General features: G+C 44.5%; 1 protein-coding gene across 1 annotated transcript in view; it reads left to right on the forward strand.

Moving 5' to 3' along the window:
- Nucleotides 1-17221, forward strand: part of pdzd8 (PDZ domain containing 8) — an 80931-nt gene extending 63710 nt beyond the window's left edge. The window contains exons 4-5 of the mRNA XM_045211604.1: nucleotides 11960-12122; nucleotides 12285-17221. Of these exons, the coding sequence (XP_045067539.1) occupies nucleotides 11960-12122; nucleotides 12285-14548 (2427 nt within the window). The 3' untranslated portion in view covers nucleotides 14549-17221. The remainder of the gene's footprint in view (nucleotides 1-11959; nucleotides 12123-12284) is intronic.
- Nucleotides 17222-17702: the final 481 nt, after the last annotated feature.

Below are 17702 nucleotides of genomic sequence, written 5' to 3' on the forward strand. Positions count from 1 at the left end.
CTTGTTTTGAATAGTCTATATCACACTTACAGGCACCATCATTTCTCCCCGTGGGCATATTATATTAAAACAACGCAGATAATGGAGGGTTTTACGCACATCCAAAACGGGACCTGCATAGCTAAAATAATGTGGGCCTGCCTACAATGCATAGATAAAAAGGGAATGTCAGCTCACTGTTATACTCCTCTCAAACATGATATTTAAATAAAGCTTTCGTGATTAAGATTTATTTCCATGCGGTCTCAGGAGCCAAACCCTTTATCGATAGTCTTGACTACTTCATGATTGCATTGGGCAAACAATCAAAAAAGCCTTAATTGAGGAGGGGAGGCTATGCTTGGTTTTTAATCAAATAAAACTAAAACAACTGTGGTCCCTCTAAAACCAGCTTTTGGTTGGTCTTAAATATCCCTGTCGGCGCTGCCTGATATTAGCCCTTTGGATTATGTTTTTAAAGATGCACCTCAAATATTTCCACCCCGCCAATCTGAAAGTAAGCGAGCTGATATAGACCGGTAAATTGCCGAACCTGGCATTAGGGCAGGAAAATGCCAGTGCGCCAGTTTTTACATGACGAAATTGCAAACTAACGTGCGTTTGACGCTAGCTGAAAATAAAGCCCTTAGACTCAAAGCTGATGAATCTTATCCAGTAGATCACACTGGTTGGAAAACTGCTCAGATGAACTGAAGGAGAACATTAGTTTTATGATCAACTTATATTCCATCTGACAAGGTCCATGTTTTTTCTTCTCAGTTTAATTTTATTCAGTTTGAAATAAATTAATGGTCATTCTAATTTCTTAGAATTTATTCTGCTGCAGGTCGTATTTCCTCTGATCCAAATCTCTGATAGTACACACAAAGTGTAGTACAACTACAGCCCCAAAACAGAAGGCTAATGAAATGGCAAATGGAGAGACTGGTGCTGTGGGACGAGCTGGTTGGCAGGGGATGTCCTAATATGCTGTGGCTGGACCAGACTAATACTGTGGCTGGACCAGACTAATACTGTGGCTGGACCAGACTAATACATTGTGTTGCTGTTTACCTGCGGGCTCCAATCAGTTCCTAAGGCAAGCTGAGTAAATGCAAGGGGTTAATCAGGCAAGTCAGCCCTGAGAAGTTCCAGAGAGCTGAGTGGCACCTGGCGATCCAAGCTGCACGTTGGAGCTCAAAGGACCAAGAAGAAAGAATTAAATACCAACGTGATAAGGAAAAGAAAAAAAGTACGTCATGCCATCCCTCTCTCTTTGCTGTTTGAAAGGAAATTGCTGATATGAAAGGTGGTGGTTTTATTTCCATTTTGGAAAACCGCACAAGCATGATGCTGATGAGAGATAATTCTTTGGGCGTGAAGGACAATGGACATGCTATAAACGGACCTGAGTGGACTACGTGTGGGTGAAGAACCTACAGGGGAGGCTGTATATGCAAGTGCAAATTAGAAAGGGGGGTGACCAAGAGCACCTTTTTTTGTGTTCGCCTCAGTCTCCATAACAACTCCTTTGTCCCCTTGCTTTTGAAGCCGGCCTGCTTCATAAGCCACAGTGGCAACATGAAAATTCAAATAACCTTTTGAAGACAAACATAAGCATACATTTGACTGCAATCTTTGTCGAGCTTTGTCAAAGATTAGAAAAAGGAAATAAAATAATTGTTTGCACTTTATATAGGTCCTTTCCACCTACTGTAGGTGCTCAAAGAGCTTTACATAGTAAGGGGAGAAACTCAACTCTTCAACCACCAATGTGTAGCAGCCACTTGGGTGATGCATGGCAACCAGTTTGTGCCAGAATGCTCACCACACATCTGCTATCATGGTGGAGAGTGATATATGCCAATCAGGGGGATGATTAGGTGGCTATGATTGAAAGGGGCCAGGTTGGGAAATTGGTCAGGACACCCGGGTTAAAACCCCTACACTTACGATAAGTGCAAAGGGATTTTTTATGACCACAGAGAGTCAGGACACCCGTTAACGTCTCATCTGAAAGACAGCACCCTACGCAGGGCAATGTCCCCTTCACTTCCCTCCAGTCTAAGGAGATTGGGATCTCCTTAGACCAAATGCAAGCGTGCCCCCTACTGGCCCTCCAACAGCATCTGGTCTCCTCCCATCCAGGGACTGACCAGGACTGACCCTGCTTAGGCAAGCCAGCAGTGGGATACAGGGTGGTATGCTGCTGGAAAAATTCTGCAACCTATTCAGGATGAATTACCTTGTGGATCACTTGGTGGGTTTTCAGATTGTGCTTCTCAGAAATCTGTAACTGTGTCACTTTATGCTCTCATTTCATCTGTTGCTTACCCTCAGCTATTTTTTCTTTGATGGTAATTAATCCTGAATCCTGAGGTTGCATCATAAAAAAAATAAACTTTGAGTCATTGATATCGGGACAATTAATTCTTTCCTACTTTAATTTCAGAGTGTTTACTGATATGACAACATTAATTGGTTCAATCAATTCTGATGTTGAAATTCTAAGTGGGGCGGTGGAGATGGGGAAAATACTGATTAGAGTTTTATTGAGTTTTCACAAAAGAGAAAAGGGCAACCATTACAGGCAACAATAATTGTGTTACATGTTTGCTTTCTCCTTCAATTAAAAGTCCAGATTTCAGTGCTTCGTATCCCAAACAGAGATTATTTATGAAACATCCATTATGATACCCTATGATCTGTTAAACCAGGCAGCCATAACCAGCCATATAAAAACAATCACACACTCACAATCTCTCACACATTCTATAGAGCAACAAAACAACCCAATCCAGCCAAACCATATAGAGACCTTTCAAATGGTTGAGGTCAACATGTTTTATTTACTGATTATTCATTTAGGAGCCCTCAAATTTGCAACTGTGACTTTCCAAGCATTTTCCTAAAGGAGCTAATCAACTTGAACAGTGCTCATGTGGACCCCCTAGCCAGTGGCCATCCAAGGCTCTTCCGATGGTGCCACTAATTGGACATGGCAGCGAATTGCTGCCTGCCTCGCAGGGACTTGTACCCTATAACCATACACAAATCGATCTGACATGTGGTATTAGATTAGATTACTGGGCAGCCTAGTGACAGGGAAAAGGATTTGTTTGCCCCAACCAGCATCCGGCAGATGCTCTGCTCACGTGCAACCCCCTGGACCAGAGCGGCGCTTGGATGAAGCTCGTTTAGCTACGGCTGTGGCACTACTTGGCCTATACACAGTATTATAAGGAAAATTGGAGGCAGTACGAAAAAAAGGGGCTGGTATCGTTAACAGTGAGAAATCACTGAAAGCATTTGTTTTGGATGTTTTGTCTAACCTTTCTAGTTTTGCACCTTTTTCCTCCTAATGTCATGGTATTGCTGTTTATATTCTCGAACATGGTGTCTGTCTACACATTGTCCTTAATTTAAGGAGTAGGGAGTGCTGCAATTGAACATCTATTATCTTGCTGCTTATCTAACATTGCTCTCATTGAATTTCACATGATTTTGTTAGGCTACATAATAACAAAGACGACACAGACACATATCTACAAACTATTGAATACATTTCCCAGAACTGGCCAAATCTTTGAGATTTGAATAGATACTATAACGTGATGAATAAAATAAAATAATGTCTGACTGTATTCTTACTCAAGCGGAGGATGGGGCTACAGATGAATGTGTATTTAAAGCAGTGATACATGCTTAATAGTCATATAAACCTTTCATTTGTTCTTCATGGCAGCACAAATATGAGAGGTTTGCTGAAATAGACAGTAGACTAAATTGTGCTATTTACATCTTGGCCATTCACTGTTGCTACGCTGCCTGTTTGTTTTCTCCTCAGTGAGAAGGAACCAAGAGCTGTCTGTTCTTTTAGTCAATGTTAACTAGATTACTCCGTCGCTTCAGCTCAGGTTTGAGATAAAGCTCCCACATAAAATAATAAAACAATGTAATTTGAGGGTAAAAGACCACAAAAAAAATGTAAGCAAGAAAAGTGCCATAGAAAGGAGAGTTTTGGCACCCATGGTTTTTCATTAGTTGAATTTCAGGTCTGTTTTTGTCCAACACCATGATTGATGTCCACAGTCTATTCAATTTCTTACAGCGGAGGCTCCTCAGAGGAGGAAGGGGAGGACCATCTTCAACAGTGAATTTCATAAAAATTGTGAAACATTAAAGTTATCCTTTTTAGATAAAACTATACTAAATATATTCACATGTCACCAAATAATTGATTAAAACACACTGTAGCACCATGGTGTAGCTGGATGACAGCTAGTGTCTGTCCTCCTCTGGGTACATTGACTTCAATACAAAACCGAGGAGGCTCATGGTTATCACCCCCTTCCATAGACTTACACAGTAATTATGACAGCTTCCGGAGGATGTTCTCCAACCTATCAGAGCTCTTGCAGCATGAACTGACATGTATGTTGTCCACCCAATCAAAGGATCAGATAATTAATCTAGTACTGCAAGCATAAGATACTACTAGTTAGCACTGCAGTGCATAAAATGTGGTGAATAGTTGACTCAAAGAGAAAGACAATAGTTTAACAGTTTTGAAATATTAATTTCTTAAATTATGGAGAAGCAAGAGAGAGAAGCTAGCTATATTTTGTATTTTTTACACTTTCACTGAGATAGTGAATGCAGCTAGCTAGTTTATACTACTCAAACACCCGGCTCAAACAGATCGGGATGCTATGTTAGCTAGCTGACTATGGCTATCCAACACTGGAACTCTTCCAAGTCAAGGTAAGCTTTTGGTTTTATTAATGTATTGCCACCGGGGCCCACCGGTGTAACTGCTAAACTGCTTGCTGAGTGTACACTACTGCATGATTGTAGCGGGTTTACTAACATGTTAGTTCTAGTAGCTATGTTGACTATGATGCTAGCTAATATGGTGACAACGATGTAGGCTGTGTGCAGTGGTTATGATGTGAAGGTTTGGCTTGGAAAGTTTTTTTTGCCTGGTCATAGACAGCTGATGTGTTGTGCACTGTAGTCCACAAGCGAACGGAAAAGGTGAGAGGAGGAGAGCGCGTCAATGCGAGAAGGAATTATACAATGGCCAGCCAAAATGATCATGCTGTTTGTATGTGGCTGCTATGAATGTGAACTGTGTTTGCGTGTGATCAGGGGTGTATTTATTCCGCCAATTCTGTTGTAAAACGTTTCTTTTAAATGGCAAAACAGGGAAAAACATACCTGAATTTGTAGTAGCCTAAACCTATTGATGTTACATTGAGCTGGGTGAATGTAATATGAATGACAGTCATCCAATATGCTGAAATAGAAATAAGGCCATGCTCACAAAAAACTATTCCTCATCTTAATTGTTACCGACCACAACTGATTTCTTAATAATCAAAAACTTGTTTACTGACGCATAAATTATTTATAAGAATACTTGGATACTAACATCAAGCTGAAACAATTACTAACAAGCTGAAAATATATTTTAAAAGGTTATGCTGGTTTCTCTTATGTTAGTTGAATGAAGCATCAGTGAACATTAGACCAGAACACTGAAGGAGAGCTGTGGGACAGGGACCACACACTCTTCAAATGAAAGATTCACCCATTTTGAATGTTATATTGTTTTTGTGCATCTCTGTGCGATGTTCTATCAATTCCCAGGGTCATTTTAATGTTTTAATGTGTATTTGAGCTATTGCCGTTCAAGCAGGCAGAAATCCGGCTGGTATGACGTAGCCGCTCTCACTACACTGGAAGTTAATATGAATACAACTTTTAGATCGCCCAAAACATATATCATATATGTCAGATTTTAATACTGTTTTCTCTAGAATGAGCCATTGATCATATTTTTGCGATATTCCTACCTCAAAAAATGTGTCATTTATCAGAGGGTCCACCACATTTCTCCTATTTGTCTGCCTCTTCAGTCCAGGCTGCATTGCATGGTGCCGTTGCGAATATCAGACTCCACTCTGCGAGGTACATCGATCTGCAGGTTGAACATGGTGAGATTGTAGACCACTAAATTGATAGTGCAGTTTGTTTAGGCGATTTTACAGCTAGCTAGCTACTTCACATGCTGATATTGTCTTTGGTATTATTGTGTGTAGCTACGTTTGCAGCCAGCCCATGGAGCATTGCATTGTGGGTTTTGTAGTCGACTTGAGCTGCAACAGATTTCTACAATGATTTTCACATGTTGCTACCAACCTTATTATAACGACAAAATGAAACATTTGTTCACACAAAACATTGTTCTCACATATTAGTGTTATTTAACACTGTAAATTATTGGAATTAGTGGTTTTGGGTGGATTTTTCCTTTAATGAGCACCTGGGAGAGAGCAGCGTTCTTATTTCTAAATGAATTAGGGGTTCTCTATCTTGTCAGTGTCCGTCATGTGTGAGGGTTGTGCACTATTTGCACTTCACAAAAAAACTGCTCTCATATGCAAATGACCCAGGGGGTGGAGGAGGAGGCAGATTGGACAGCAGCATCGCTCGAGCAGCAGGTGTATACACAAGGCTACTGTGTTTATCAGCACAATGGCTTCAATCACTGTCCCTCAACACCTACACACACATACACACACGCTCTGCAGTAAACCATCCATGTGCCTCAACCATTGATGTCACTTGGCATATTTGCTCAATCTCTTGGCATCTGCTACATGGGTAATTTCTTTCTCGCCGATGTAGTTTCAGATGGCCTGTGTTTACAATTGCAGTGCACAATTTGATGTATTTATGCATTTTGTTCTAAGGCAATGTTAGCTTAGCAGAGCATACAATTGTGTTTGTGGGTGCACTGTGGTTTTTAGTGTGATGCTTCCTGTAGTTTACTTGGGACCCTGTGACCAGTAACTGAACAAAGGATGCAGTGGCATTGTATTAGTCATAAATGGTGTTGACTCACCAAACGTACTACCTTTACAGAAAAATATAAGATTACCATTCATTATAGCTTAGTGCATGGTGATAGATGTATTCTACCCTGTGTAATTTTGCTGAAGCCTACGACTGTCATCTAACTGCAAAGCTTTTTAGTGTTACGTCACCCTACAGCATGTCACTCAAGGCAAGATGGTAGCATGTTCTACACACAGCTCGAGGGGACAGTTATGCTGATGAATGAATATTCCTCCTCAGGGAGGTGTGTGTGGCCTCTTTAGCTAATGACACAGAGGCCATATGTGGGCCAGCCGTGCTGATCTATATGGACTGTGTACAGCAGCAGTGTAAATTGACGTGGAGCGGGCGCTGCACGCCACAGCCCTGGTGAGAGGCAGCATCTGTTTACCTGCTTCCTGACGTTATTGGCCTGGCTAAATCCTACGCCGCTCCCACCGTCTCCTCCGTAATTTTCCTTTAGTCGACGTTCATCCTTGCAAGTCACCCATAATTGTTGCTCAATGACGCCTCTCTGTGAGCGTGTTAGGATGAAGTCGCCCCTCCCTACTTTTGGGGAAAACGGTGACATTGACACACAGGATGTCTCTCTCAGGGTGTTGCTGTAGAACAGTCATAAGAGTCTTTGCTCTGCTTTCTTCTTTTGTGTAGTGTCTTACTAGGATGTGTAGGAAATCTGTTTAAGGCATAGAGATGAGCATCAAGCCTAACCCTCCTTAACCTGCTGAACTTTATCATCACAAAGTATTGATACGTTGGAACACTAACTACTGGTGCAGTACCATGAAAACCGTTTCTGTTCGAATGTTTTTTAGGATTGTCTGACTGAATGGCTAATTCAGAGATCAGTATTTCTACAGGATGGATGCTGAAACACATGAGGGGTCCAGCTGATGGTTTGCACTCAATTGAATTTGCTTAGTGACTATAGCAGTGTATAGCAGGCCATTCGATCTGATGTTCAATTGTCTATTGTCAGTCGCAGCCTTGTGTGTGTGATTTGCAATTGACATGCATCATAACCAGCGACTGAAGTGGAGTGCAGTGCTTTCAGAGGCAGACATTCTCTGATGAAAGCCTCAGGTTTAGATCACACAGCGTTTCCTCTCCTGGCACAAAGAAGATATTAGCCTCAGTAATAGCAGCAGCAGCCTTGATATTCACTCTGCCCAGCTACTTGTTGAGCTTGAATTGCTTTATTTATTTGTCTGTAAGTGGTTTCAGACCCTCTTCTGAATCTCACTGGCCTCTTCCATTTTAGAAAGGGGGGAAAACTTGTTTTCTTTGGCAAGATTGGCCCCCATAGTTGACTTACCTACAATATGTATCGTTTCCTGTTCAATTATGACAATACCATGCTGTCAACTCTGATGGAAGAGTTTTGACACATATACTTTCTCACACAAATACAATTTTTTATGTCAGAACCCAGAATCAAATATTGCTTGTGCGGCCAGCTACTCACGAGAGACTACCAAATGGCTACTCAAAGATACACAAGTGTTCTTCTTCATTGACTTATGCACAATGTAGCCTAACATGGCAATATCTTGACGATTTAAAGGCTCTTGTGCACAGTTTGTTCTCGTTACAGCTGCTGTATATCGTTAGTTGAACTTAAACAGTGTTTTATTTGCTTTGCAGCCCTCATCGTTTCCCCACTAACACCTGTTGGCTTTTAAATGTCGTTAGGGCATTCTAGGAAGGGGTGCAACGTGGCCAGATCTGGTTAAGCGTTGCGGCAGGGACCTGCATTAAATGAATTGGGAAAGTCTCAAATGAAAAGGCAGGTTCCTGGGTCTACAGGATTTAGAGACAGGTAATAGGACTGACAACAACTGCTGTCCACACCATATTCCTGTCAGTCATTTACATTTAAATCATTTAGCAGACGCTCTTATCCAGAGAGACTTACATATTGGTGCATTCAACTTATGATAGCCAGTGGGACAACCACCTTTTTTGTAAAAAAAAAAATGTGTGGGGGAAGAAGGATTACTTTATACTATTCCAGGTATTCCTTAAAGAGGTAAGGTTTCAAGTGTCTCCGGAAGGTGGTCAGTGACTCCGCTGTCCTGGCGTCGTGGGGGAGCTTGTTCCACCATTGGGGTGCCAGAGCAGCAAATAGCTTTGACTGGGCTGAGCGGGAACCGTGCTTCCGTAGAGGTAGGGGAGCTAGCAGGCCAGAGGTGGATGAACGTAGTGCCCTCGTTTGGGTGTAGGAACAGAGCCTGAAAGTAAGGAGGTGCCGTTCCCCTCACAGCTCCGTAGGCAAGTACCATGGTCTTGTAGTAGATGTGAGCCTCAACTGCAAGCCAGTGGAGTGTGCGGAGGAGCGGGGTGACATGAGAGAACTTGGGAAGGTTGAACACCAGACGGGCTGCAGCGTTCTGGATAAATTGAAGGGGTTTAATGGCACAGGCAGGGAGCCCAGCCAACAGCGAGTTGCAGTAATCCAGACGGGAGATGACAAGTGCCTGGATTAGGACCTGTGCCGCTTTCTGTGTAAGGTAGGGTCGTACTCTGCGAATGTTGTAGAGCATGAACCTGCAGGATTGGGTCACCGCTTTGATGTTAGCGGAGAACGACAGGGTATTGTCCAGGGTCACGCCAAGGTTCTTTACACTCTGGGAGGAGGACACAATGGAGTTGTCAACCGTGATGGCGAGATCATGGAGAGGGCGGTCCTTCCCCAGGAGGAAGAGCAGCTCCGTCTTGCCGAGGTTCAGCTTGAGGTGGTGATCCGACATCCACACTGATATGTCTGCCAGACATGCAGAGATGCGATTCGCCACCTGGTTATCAGAAGGGGGAAAGGAGAAGATTAATTGTGTGTTGTCTGTATAGCAATGATAGGAGAGACCGTGTGAGGATATGACAGAGCCAAGTGACTTGGTGTATAGAGAGAATAGGAGAGGGCCTAGAACTGAGCCCTGGGGAACACCAGTTGTGAGAGCACGTGGTGCGGAGACAGATTCTCGCCACGCCACCTGGTAGGAGCGACCTGTCAGGTAGGACGCAATCCAAGAGTGAGCAGCGCCGGAGATGCCCAACTCGGAGAGGGTGGAGAGGAGGATCTGATGGTTCACAGTATCAAAGGCAGCGGATAGGTCTAGAAGAATAAGAGGAGAGAGAGTTAGCTTTAGCAGTGCGGAGAGCCTCCGTGACACAGAGAAGAGCAGTCTCAGTTGAATGACCAGTCTTGAAACCTGACTGGTTTGGATCAAGAAGGTCACTCTGAGAGAGATAGCAGGAGAGTTGGCTAGAGACGGCACGCTCAAGAGTTTTGGAGAGAAAAGAAAGAAGGGATACTGGTCTGTAGTTGTTGACATTGGAGGGATCGAGTGTAGGATTTTTGAGGAGGGGTGCAACTCTCGCTCTCTTGAAGACGGAAGGGACATGGCCAGCGGTCAAGGATGAGTTGATGAGCGAGGTGAGGTAAGGGAGAAGGTCTCCGGAAATGGTCTGGAGAAGAGTGGAGGGGATAGGGTCAAGCGGGCCGGTTGTTGGGTGGCCGGCCGTCACAAGTCGCAAGATTTCATCTGGAGAGAGAGGGGAGAAAGAAGTCAAAGCATAGGGTAGGGCAGTGTGAGCAGGACCAGCTGTGTCATTTTACTTAATAAATGAGGATCGGATATCGTCAACCTTCTTTTCAAAATGGTTGACGAAGTCATCCACAGAGAGGGATGAGGGAGGGGGAGGAGGAGGGGGATTCAACAGGGAGGAGAAGGTGGCAAAGAGCTTCCTAGGGTTAGAGGCAGAGGCTTGAAATTTAGAGTGGTAGAAAGTGGCTTTAACAGCGGAAAGATGACAGGTCCGCAGGGAGTCTAGTCTTTTTAAACCACGTGTGAACATAGTCAAGATAATCAGCAATGCTGTATGATTGCACAATCGTTTGATTTCCAAATGTTTGTGCAACAATAAACTTTTTTTTTTTTTCACGTAAAGATACAGCTTTTGTTCTGATGATACCAGAAACATTTAATAGAAGTTGAAACCATTATGATCTGTTCTTGCCTACCGTGTTACATTGTGATAGAACCACATGTAGCCTAGGTTCTGGCTTGATCTCGTTTTATCTCCAAATTTCACCTAAAGGATCCCATCCAAGGTTTGAAATCATCTCTCAGCTTCAAGTGAATCAAACCCCCTTTGGCTTGCCAGCTCGTATAGATCATCTGCTTATTCATCCCCACCTCTAACTCGATCAGTGCCCTCCTCGAGAATTATAACAAATGACAGCTGGGAAATTACAGTCGTTCGTCTCAGTCTGAGTCGTCTCTGTCTCCCAGACCACGTCCCCTCCTCCCTATCCCCTCTTCACCCTCTCCTTTCCTCTCCTCCCTCAACCATCAGTCTCATCTCATTTGACCTCTCATTCAAGATCAGACAGGCATCAACTTCCTCCACAATTCTATAGTTCTGTTGGTGTGTACACCATGTTGATAATTGGAATCGTCCCATGATGACATAGTATTATGAGAATCTGCATAGAATAGGTGGGACTCCTACGTTAGAAGCACTGCATTATAGCGACACGTTGTCATGTTGCATTGGCCCAGGGAGACACAAAGCAGGTTGCCCCGACGTCACAACAGGTATATGGTGGGATACGTGACTTGTGCTCAGTGTGCTGTGACAGTGATTGAGGCATCTGGTAAACTCCAGGGGTGGAAAATTGGCCCGTAATTGCAGACCTCCCTTTCCCTCCGAATTAGCATGCAGTGTTTTACCATCGTCTAACGGAGTGTGGAGGCAGACTTCTTGTTCTGAAACATTAGTAATCTCTCTTTCTATACCATTCTCTCTGCTATAAATAGAGGCCCTCACAAGAAGCTGAGTGTTTACTTAATGTCTAGAAATGAACTTCTTCAACTAGGTCTAATATTGCTGTATGCTGTAAGGGTATGCTGCCGTTAACATTCTTCAATTTAACGGTTTTGTGATACTTTAAGATAGAGTAGCCTAAAGGATAAGGCTTACTGTATTTTCTTCACTGTTCTGAAATCGATGGCAAGCTTAAAGTGATAATTTGAAAGTTCTAATGTAGGTTAGTTTCTCTCTCTGTGTGTTTCAGACGGAGGTGATCAAAGGACCCTTTGGCAGTGTGGGTATGACGTTCAGGCATGTCCCTGCCTGTGAGGGTGACGCAGTCCATGTCAGCATCGAGACGGTCACTCCCAACTCTCCTGCTGCCCTGGCAGACCTGCAGAGGGGCGATCGACTCATCGCCATTGGAGGTAAGACACTAAAGCCATGCAGCATAAGTAAACCTGACTACATGATCTGGCATCCCTGAGAATGTTTGAAGTAACATAAGATCAGTAGCATACAGTAACACTGGAATGCATGTTGTTTAGTTATATAAATATGACTTTAACATGTTCTCCTTCTCTGGGCAGGTGTCAAAGTGACATCCTCTGTCCAAGTGCCCAAACTGCTGAAGCAGGCGGGGGACAGGGTGCTGGTCCTGTACGAGAGGCCTGTGCGTCACCAGAGCCCCACCGTGGGCCTGGGAGCACTCCAGGAGGGGCTGGGCCAGCTAGAGGAGCCCAGCTTCATTCCTCCGTCGGGGGGCTACGAGGAGGACCCGGCCCCCATCACCACCCTCGCCGACATATCCGACAGCAAAGACAGGGACTGTGAGTTTGAAGACTTGACTGTGGACCCCAAGCCTAACCCCCTTAGCAGTAGCGCGGAGGCCAAGGAGGATTTCCTGTCCGTAAACCAAAGCCCCAAAAGGACTGTGACCAATCTGGCCTCAAAACCCCTCGGCAGCATATCGCCCATCCTCAACCGCAAAATGAACCTGGCAGGGCTTCAGTCGCCGGTCAGATCCCCACCCACACCAAAGCCCTCGCCACACAAGAGTGGTGAGTCAGGAGAGGGGCCACAGCGCCCCACCGGCCCCCCTCCACCCCCACCCACTCGCCCGCCGGTGCCCCCTAGACCCCACATTAAATTAACATCCGCCTCTTCTGAATCCCAAAGTCTGCTGGAGGGGAGTGAAGCTACCAACGGGGCTGAGAAAACTCCAGAAAAGACTCAAACACACTCCACAGGAAGCAATGGTGACAAAGGCAGTGCTGGGACGACACCTGTGAAACAGCCCGAACCAAAGCCAGCAGTCAAACCACCCGAACCCTGCGAAGAGCCGCCAGCGCCCCCCTCCACTCCCAGCAAGCAGGACCTGGCCAAAGACAAGGTTTCTGAGAGCTCCATCAACACCCGAGACAGCATGGAGGATCACTCAATGTGGGAGTCCTCAGAGATCATGTTCCGCAACCGGACGGCCCACTGGGGCCATGCCTCTGTGGTGTTAGAGGTGGAGAGCAACCATAAGTACCTTAACGTGGCCCTGTGGTGCAAAGACCCCTTCAAGCTGGGCAGCCTGCTGTGTCTGGGCCATGTCAGCCTGACACTGGAGCACGTGGCCCTGGAGTGTCTGTCCACGTCCTCATCTGAGTACCAGAGCACCTTCAGGCTGGAAGCCCCAGAGCCCAGGGCCAGCGTCAGCCGCACTGCCCTGCGCAGCCTCAGCACCCACAAGGGCTTCAACGAGAAGCTGTGCTACGGAGACATCACCCTCAACTTCAGCTACCTGGCTGATGGAGAGTCAGAGATGTGTGGCGGGCTGGCGGAGCGGGAGAAGAAGGCCAGCATGCCAGACGAGGAGCTGAGGGAGAGAGAGAGGGAGCAGCCTTCCTCTATTCCCCGTGATGACCTGGTCTACAGCTCCATGCAGCTGGTGGAGGTGCGTCACAACTTCCAGGACACCCAGTTCCAGAACCCAACCTGGTGCGAGTACTGCAAGAAAAAGGTGTGGACCAAGGCTGCCTCCCAGTGCATGATCTGTTCCTATGTCTGCCACAAGAAGTGCCAGGAGAAGTGCCTGGCCGAGCACCCTCTCTGCGTGGCCGCCACCGACCGGCGCAGTGCCGACCCAGAGGCCAAGTCCACCATCAACCGCGCCACCACGGGCCTCAGCCGCCACATCATCAACACCGGCTCCCGTCTGCTCAACCTGCGCCAGGTGCCCAAGAGCCGGCTGGCAGAGCAAGCGGCTGATGTTGTGCCAGACGTAGTGCACACCCCTGACATCTCAGACAATGAGAGCAGCGATACAGAAACCTATGCCGGGGCCAGCCCCTCCAAGCATGCAGCTGGCGGCAGCACCAAGCTGGTACGGAGGGAGGGAGGACTTGACGACAGTGTATTCATCGCAGTGAAAGAGATCGGCCGGGACCTGTACCGGGGCTTGCCTACCGACGAACGCTCGCAGAAGCTGGAGCTGATGCTAGACAAGCTGCAGCAGGAGATCGACCAGGAGCTGGAGCACAACAACGCCCTGATGCAGGAGGAGAGGGAGACTGGGGACGCCCGGAGAAAGGCTCTGATCACGGCCGCCCTGGCCAAGTCTGGGGAGAGGCTCCAGGCTCTCACCCTGCTCATGATCCACTACAGGGCAGGCATCGAGGACCTGGAGTCTGTGGATAGCACCGGCACCTCCCCCTCAGAGCCGCATGGCCTCCAGGCCAAGGGGGGGGCCTTGGAGGAGGCCTTACTGGGGACAGAGGTTTATGACAGTGACATATGCAGCCCAGTGGAGGCCCAGCTGCTGGATGACATCACAGAGGAGCAGATTTGTGTGGAGGCACTCCACTAGAGAGGGCGAGACATGGGCTTGAGACTTAAAGCAAAATGATTGGAATCTTTTTCTGTGGGGGTGGTGGGGTATAGGTTAGCTTCTGAAGATTAGCTGAGTTGGTCTGGTGAGGGTGCAATTGTTGATTTGTAAACCAATCGGTCATGCGATTCATTCTTGTTTTTTGTCCTAGTTTTACAAAAATTATACTTTTTAAAGGGAAGCTGGAAAGCTAAATGGTGACCTGCTTGAATTGGCTTTGAGGATCAGTCTCCCAGGTCAATCTGTAAGTGCTTGGATTCAGTAAAATTTGAAAAAATACTGTACATTAATATTACCTGCTATTTTAGCTTTTGTTGACATTGATGAATTTGTTTTCCTTACAAGGCACCTTGAAAACAAAACTTCTATTTTCCTATCGCTTGTAAATGTGAGCTTAAATGTTTGTATTCAATGTTTTAAATGTAACTGTTTGATATTTTATCACTTAAAGTTACAGCAACCGCTTTTCCGTTTTGCAGAAGATTTACAATCAAAATGTGGTCACCATAGCAGGAGCTATGTGTTTCTGTTTTTATCTAAATTGTCTTTGGGCAAGGAAATAAATATTAGTGTGGAAATGGAGAAAGAAATACTCGACCATATGAAAATGTGTTTTGTTTCAGATTATGTACTTTTCATGTCACTCATATCTTCTGTTTCTGAGCACTTTTACTTAATGCATAATCAAATTTTTGAAATCACCCATGACTTTCCTTTTCTTTTTGACTTTTTTGAGGTTCTGCAACTACAAGCTCATGTGATAATTCAATGAAATTGAATAGTTTGTTTATGCCACCGAGGCCAAACATGTTTGACTATGTATGACCCATTGTTTAACCAGCATATTAACTGTACATGTTATTTCTCTGTTCCTTTTTTTTCTTCTCCTTTGTCTTCTGGGGGGAGGTAATATTTGTTTCAAGTTTATAATTTAGAAAATTGATTGTTATTTGTTTAAGCACCTGTTTTGTCCAACTCCCCCCCCCCTATCCAAATTCTTTATTTTCTATGGATATAATATCCCTGAACTAAAACTCAACTCAAATATGGTGGTAGTGGTGGTTTTATCCAATCATGTTACTTGAGACTAAATGCTTGCTGTTCAAATTCTTATTGATAGACGCAAAGTATTTATGTATTTATGGCAGAAAATGCATTTATTAGGTTAATGAGTGTTGTTGTATAAGATACAGGAACACATGGATATCTTTTTGTTTTATTGTATGTATATCTGTCTTTATTTACTTGCTTTGGTGATGGATGTGGGGTCTGGTTGATAAATGCTGAGCAATTAGGCTGTGATTGTATAAAGTTCTTGGCCTTTGAAAGTTGTTCTCAATTATGGACGAATGTATGTCCATTTCTATTTATGTGTATATACAGTCCAGCACAAACCCTCTACAGAAATGCAACCACTGGTGTACCCCAATACAGTGATGTCATCATGACCGGCCACAGACCAACTCCATACAAACCTATTACAACTGTTGTAAGGCACAGGAGGAAAAGCACTGGTTTAGATCATAAAGAAAAGCATAATTCTCTTCTCAAGGGACCGAAAGCCTCTGGATAGGATCACTATGGGTGTGTCCAAATACCCATAGCTATACTCCTAAATAGTAGACTGTTTGCGTATGCAAAAAAAGAAAGTTTTATAGTATGTGAAATTTGGAAAATCTAGTATACTTTAAATGCCCGGATGTCATACTCATTTCGGCTTTTTTATCTAGTAGAATTCGCTGCACACTATTGAGGAAGAGAATTGTCTTTTCAAACCCATGTGTGTTCGACAACAACTGATAATCAGAATAGTGGACACGCTCTACAAAAATTAATAAATGGCGGGGAACAAGCGTGATTGCGCATTCGATGACACCTTCTCAGTATGGGTGAGTAGTATGTTGATATTTGTTGCTGACTGCATACGTTTGTACTAAACAGTATGTTCTAAATAGTATGTAGTACGATTAGTACACAGTATGCAGTTTTAGTGATTAGTAGGCAAGACAGACTTCGACACAGCCTATGACTTCTATTCTATTCTCAACAGACTCATTCAGATCACAGTGCGTTTCTGTGGCTGTGCTGCCATTGCTTCAGCATAGGACCAGAGCTGGTTAAGAGGTCCTTGGGGTTCAGTCAGACAGGAGCTGAAAGAAAAGGGGTGAAGGGGAAAGAAAGCAAAACAAAATTCTGTGCAATAGACGTGATGCTCTTGTAGAAACTGGCTTGGCTGCTACTTGTTGATATCTCTTCAATTGTTGTATATTCAGATTGTTGTGCAATATTTTTGTAGGAAATGAAGACAAAAGTGATAATCAGGAAGGGATTCTTGAAAACCGTATCTGACCGTTAGGTAACTTGGGGCCCCTGGGCTGGAATTGAGCTCATGAGGAGAGAAAACAAAAACAAATTTTGGCCTGTCTTGCTACTTCCATTACTACTACTGCTGCTGCTGTTGTAACTCTGTACTCTAAACCCATTCATACGCTCCTGATCTGTATCTCCCTATGATTCACAGTATACTAACATAGTGTCATGGCTTTCTGCTGTTGAGATTTTTTTTGTAAGAGGGATGTTGTACACAGTTCTAGAGATGGATCATGTGATGAAGCGCTATTGTACATAGCCTCAATAAACAAGCTCACCTGATGTCCCTTTGAGTTCCTGTGTGTTCCTACTCTAAATACTCTTTGAATGAAGCAATACTGAACTCATTATGAAGGTACTGTAAGACTTTAAGGCATTTTCTCCTGTTAGACTTTTTCTCAGTCAGTGTAACATGACGTTGGTATAATGGCCTTTCTCTCACACAGGCCTGTTCTGTAGACACAGGGAAAGATAAAATACAGCCATCTGTCTTTTGGTAACTGTAAGGTTCCTTGGTGGAATGGGAAATCATTGTTTGAGCATCTGGTAAGTAATTGGAGCCCGTGGTGAGATGGACATGATGATTAGTGTGTTGTCTCAAACATAGGGAACTGGTGACACACCTCCCCCCTGTCATCATAGTCTGCTCCCCCACCATCCTCATATCTCCCACTACTGCTTCAAAGACCTCAAGAATAGGCGTAATTTCTCCTCAGTCAACAACAAGTAATCATACTAAAAAACATGTAGCAAACTTAGGTTG

Source organism: Coregonus clupeaformis, chromosome 37 (assembly GCF_020615455.1).
Source record: "Coregonus clupeaformis isolate EN_2021a chromosome 37, ASM2061545v1, whole genome shotgun sequence".
Classification (NCBI taxonomy): domain Eukaryota; kingdom Metazoa; phylum Chordata; class Actinopteri; order Salmoniformes; family Salmonidae; genus Coregonus; species Coregonus clupeaformis.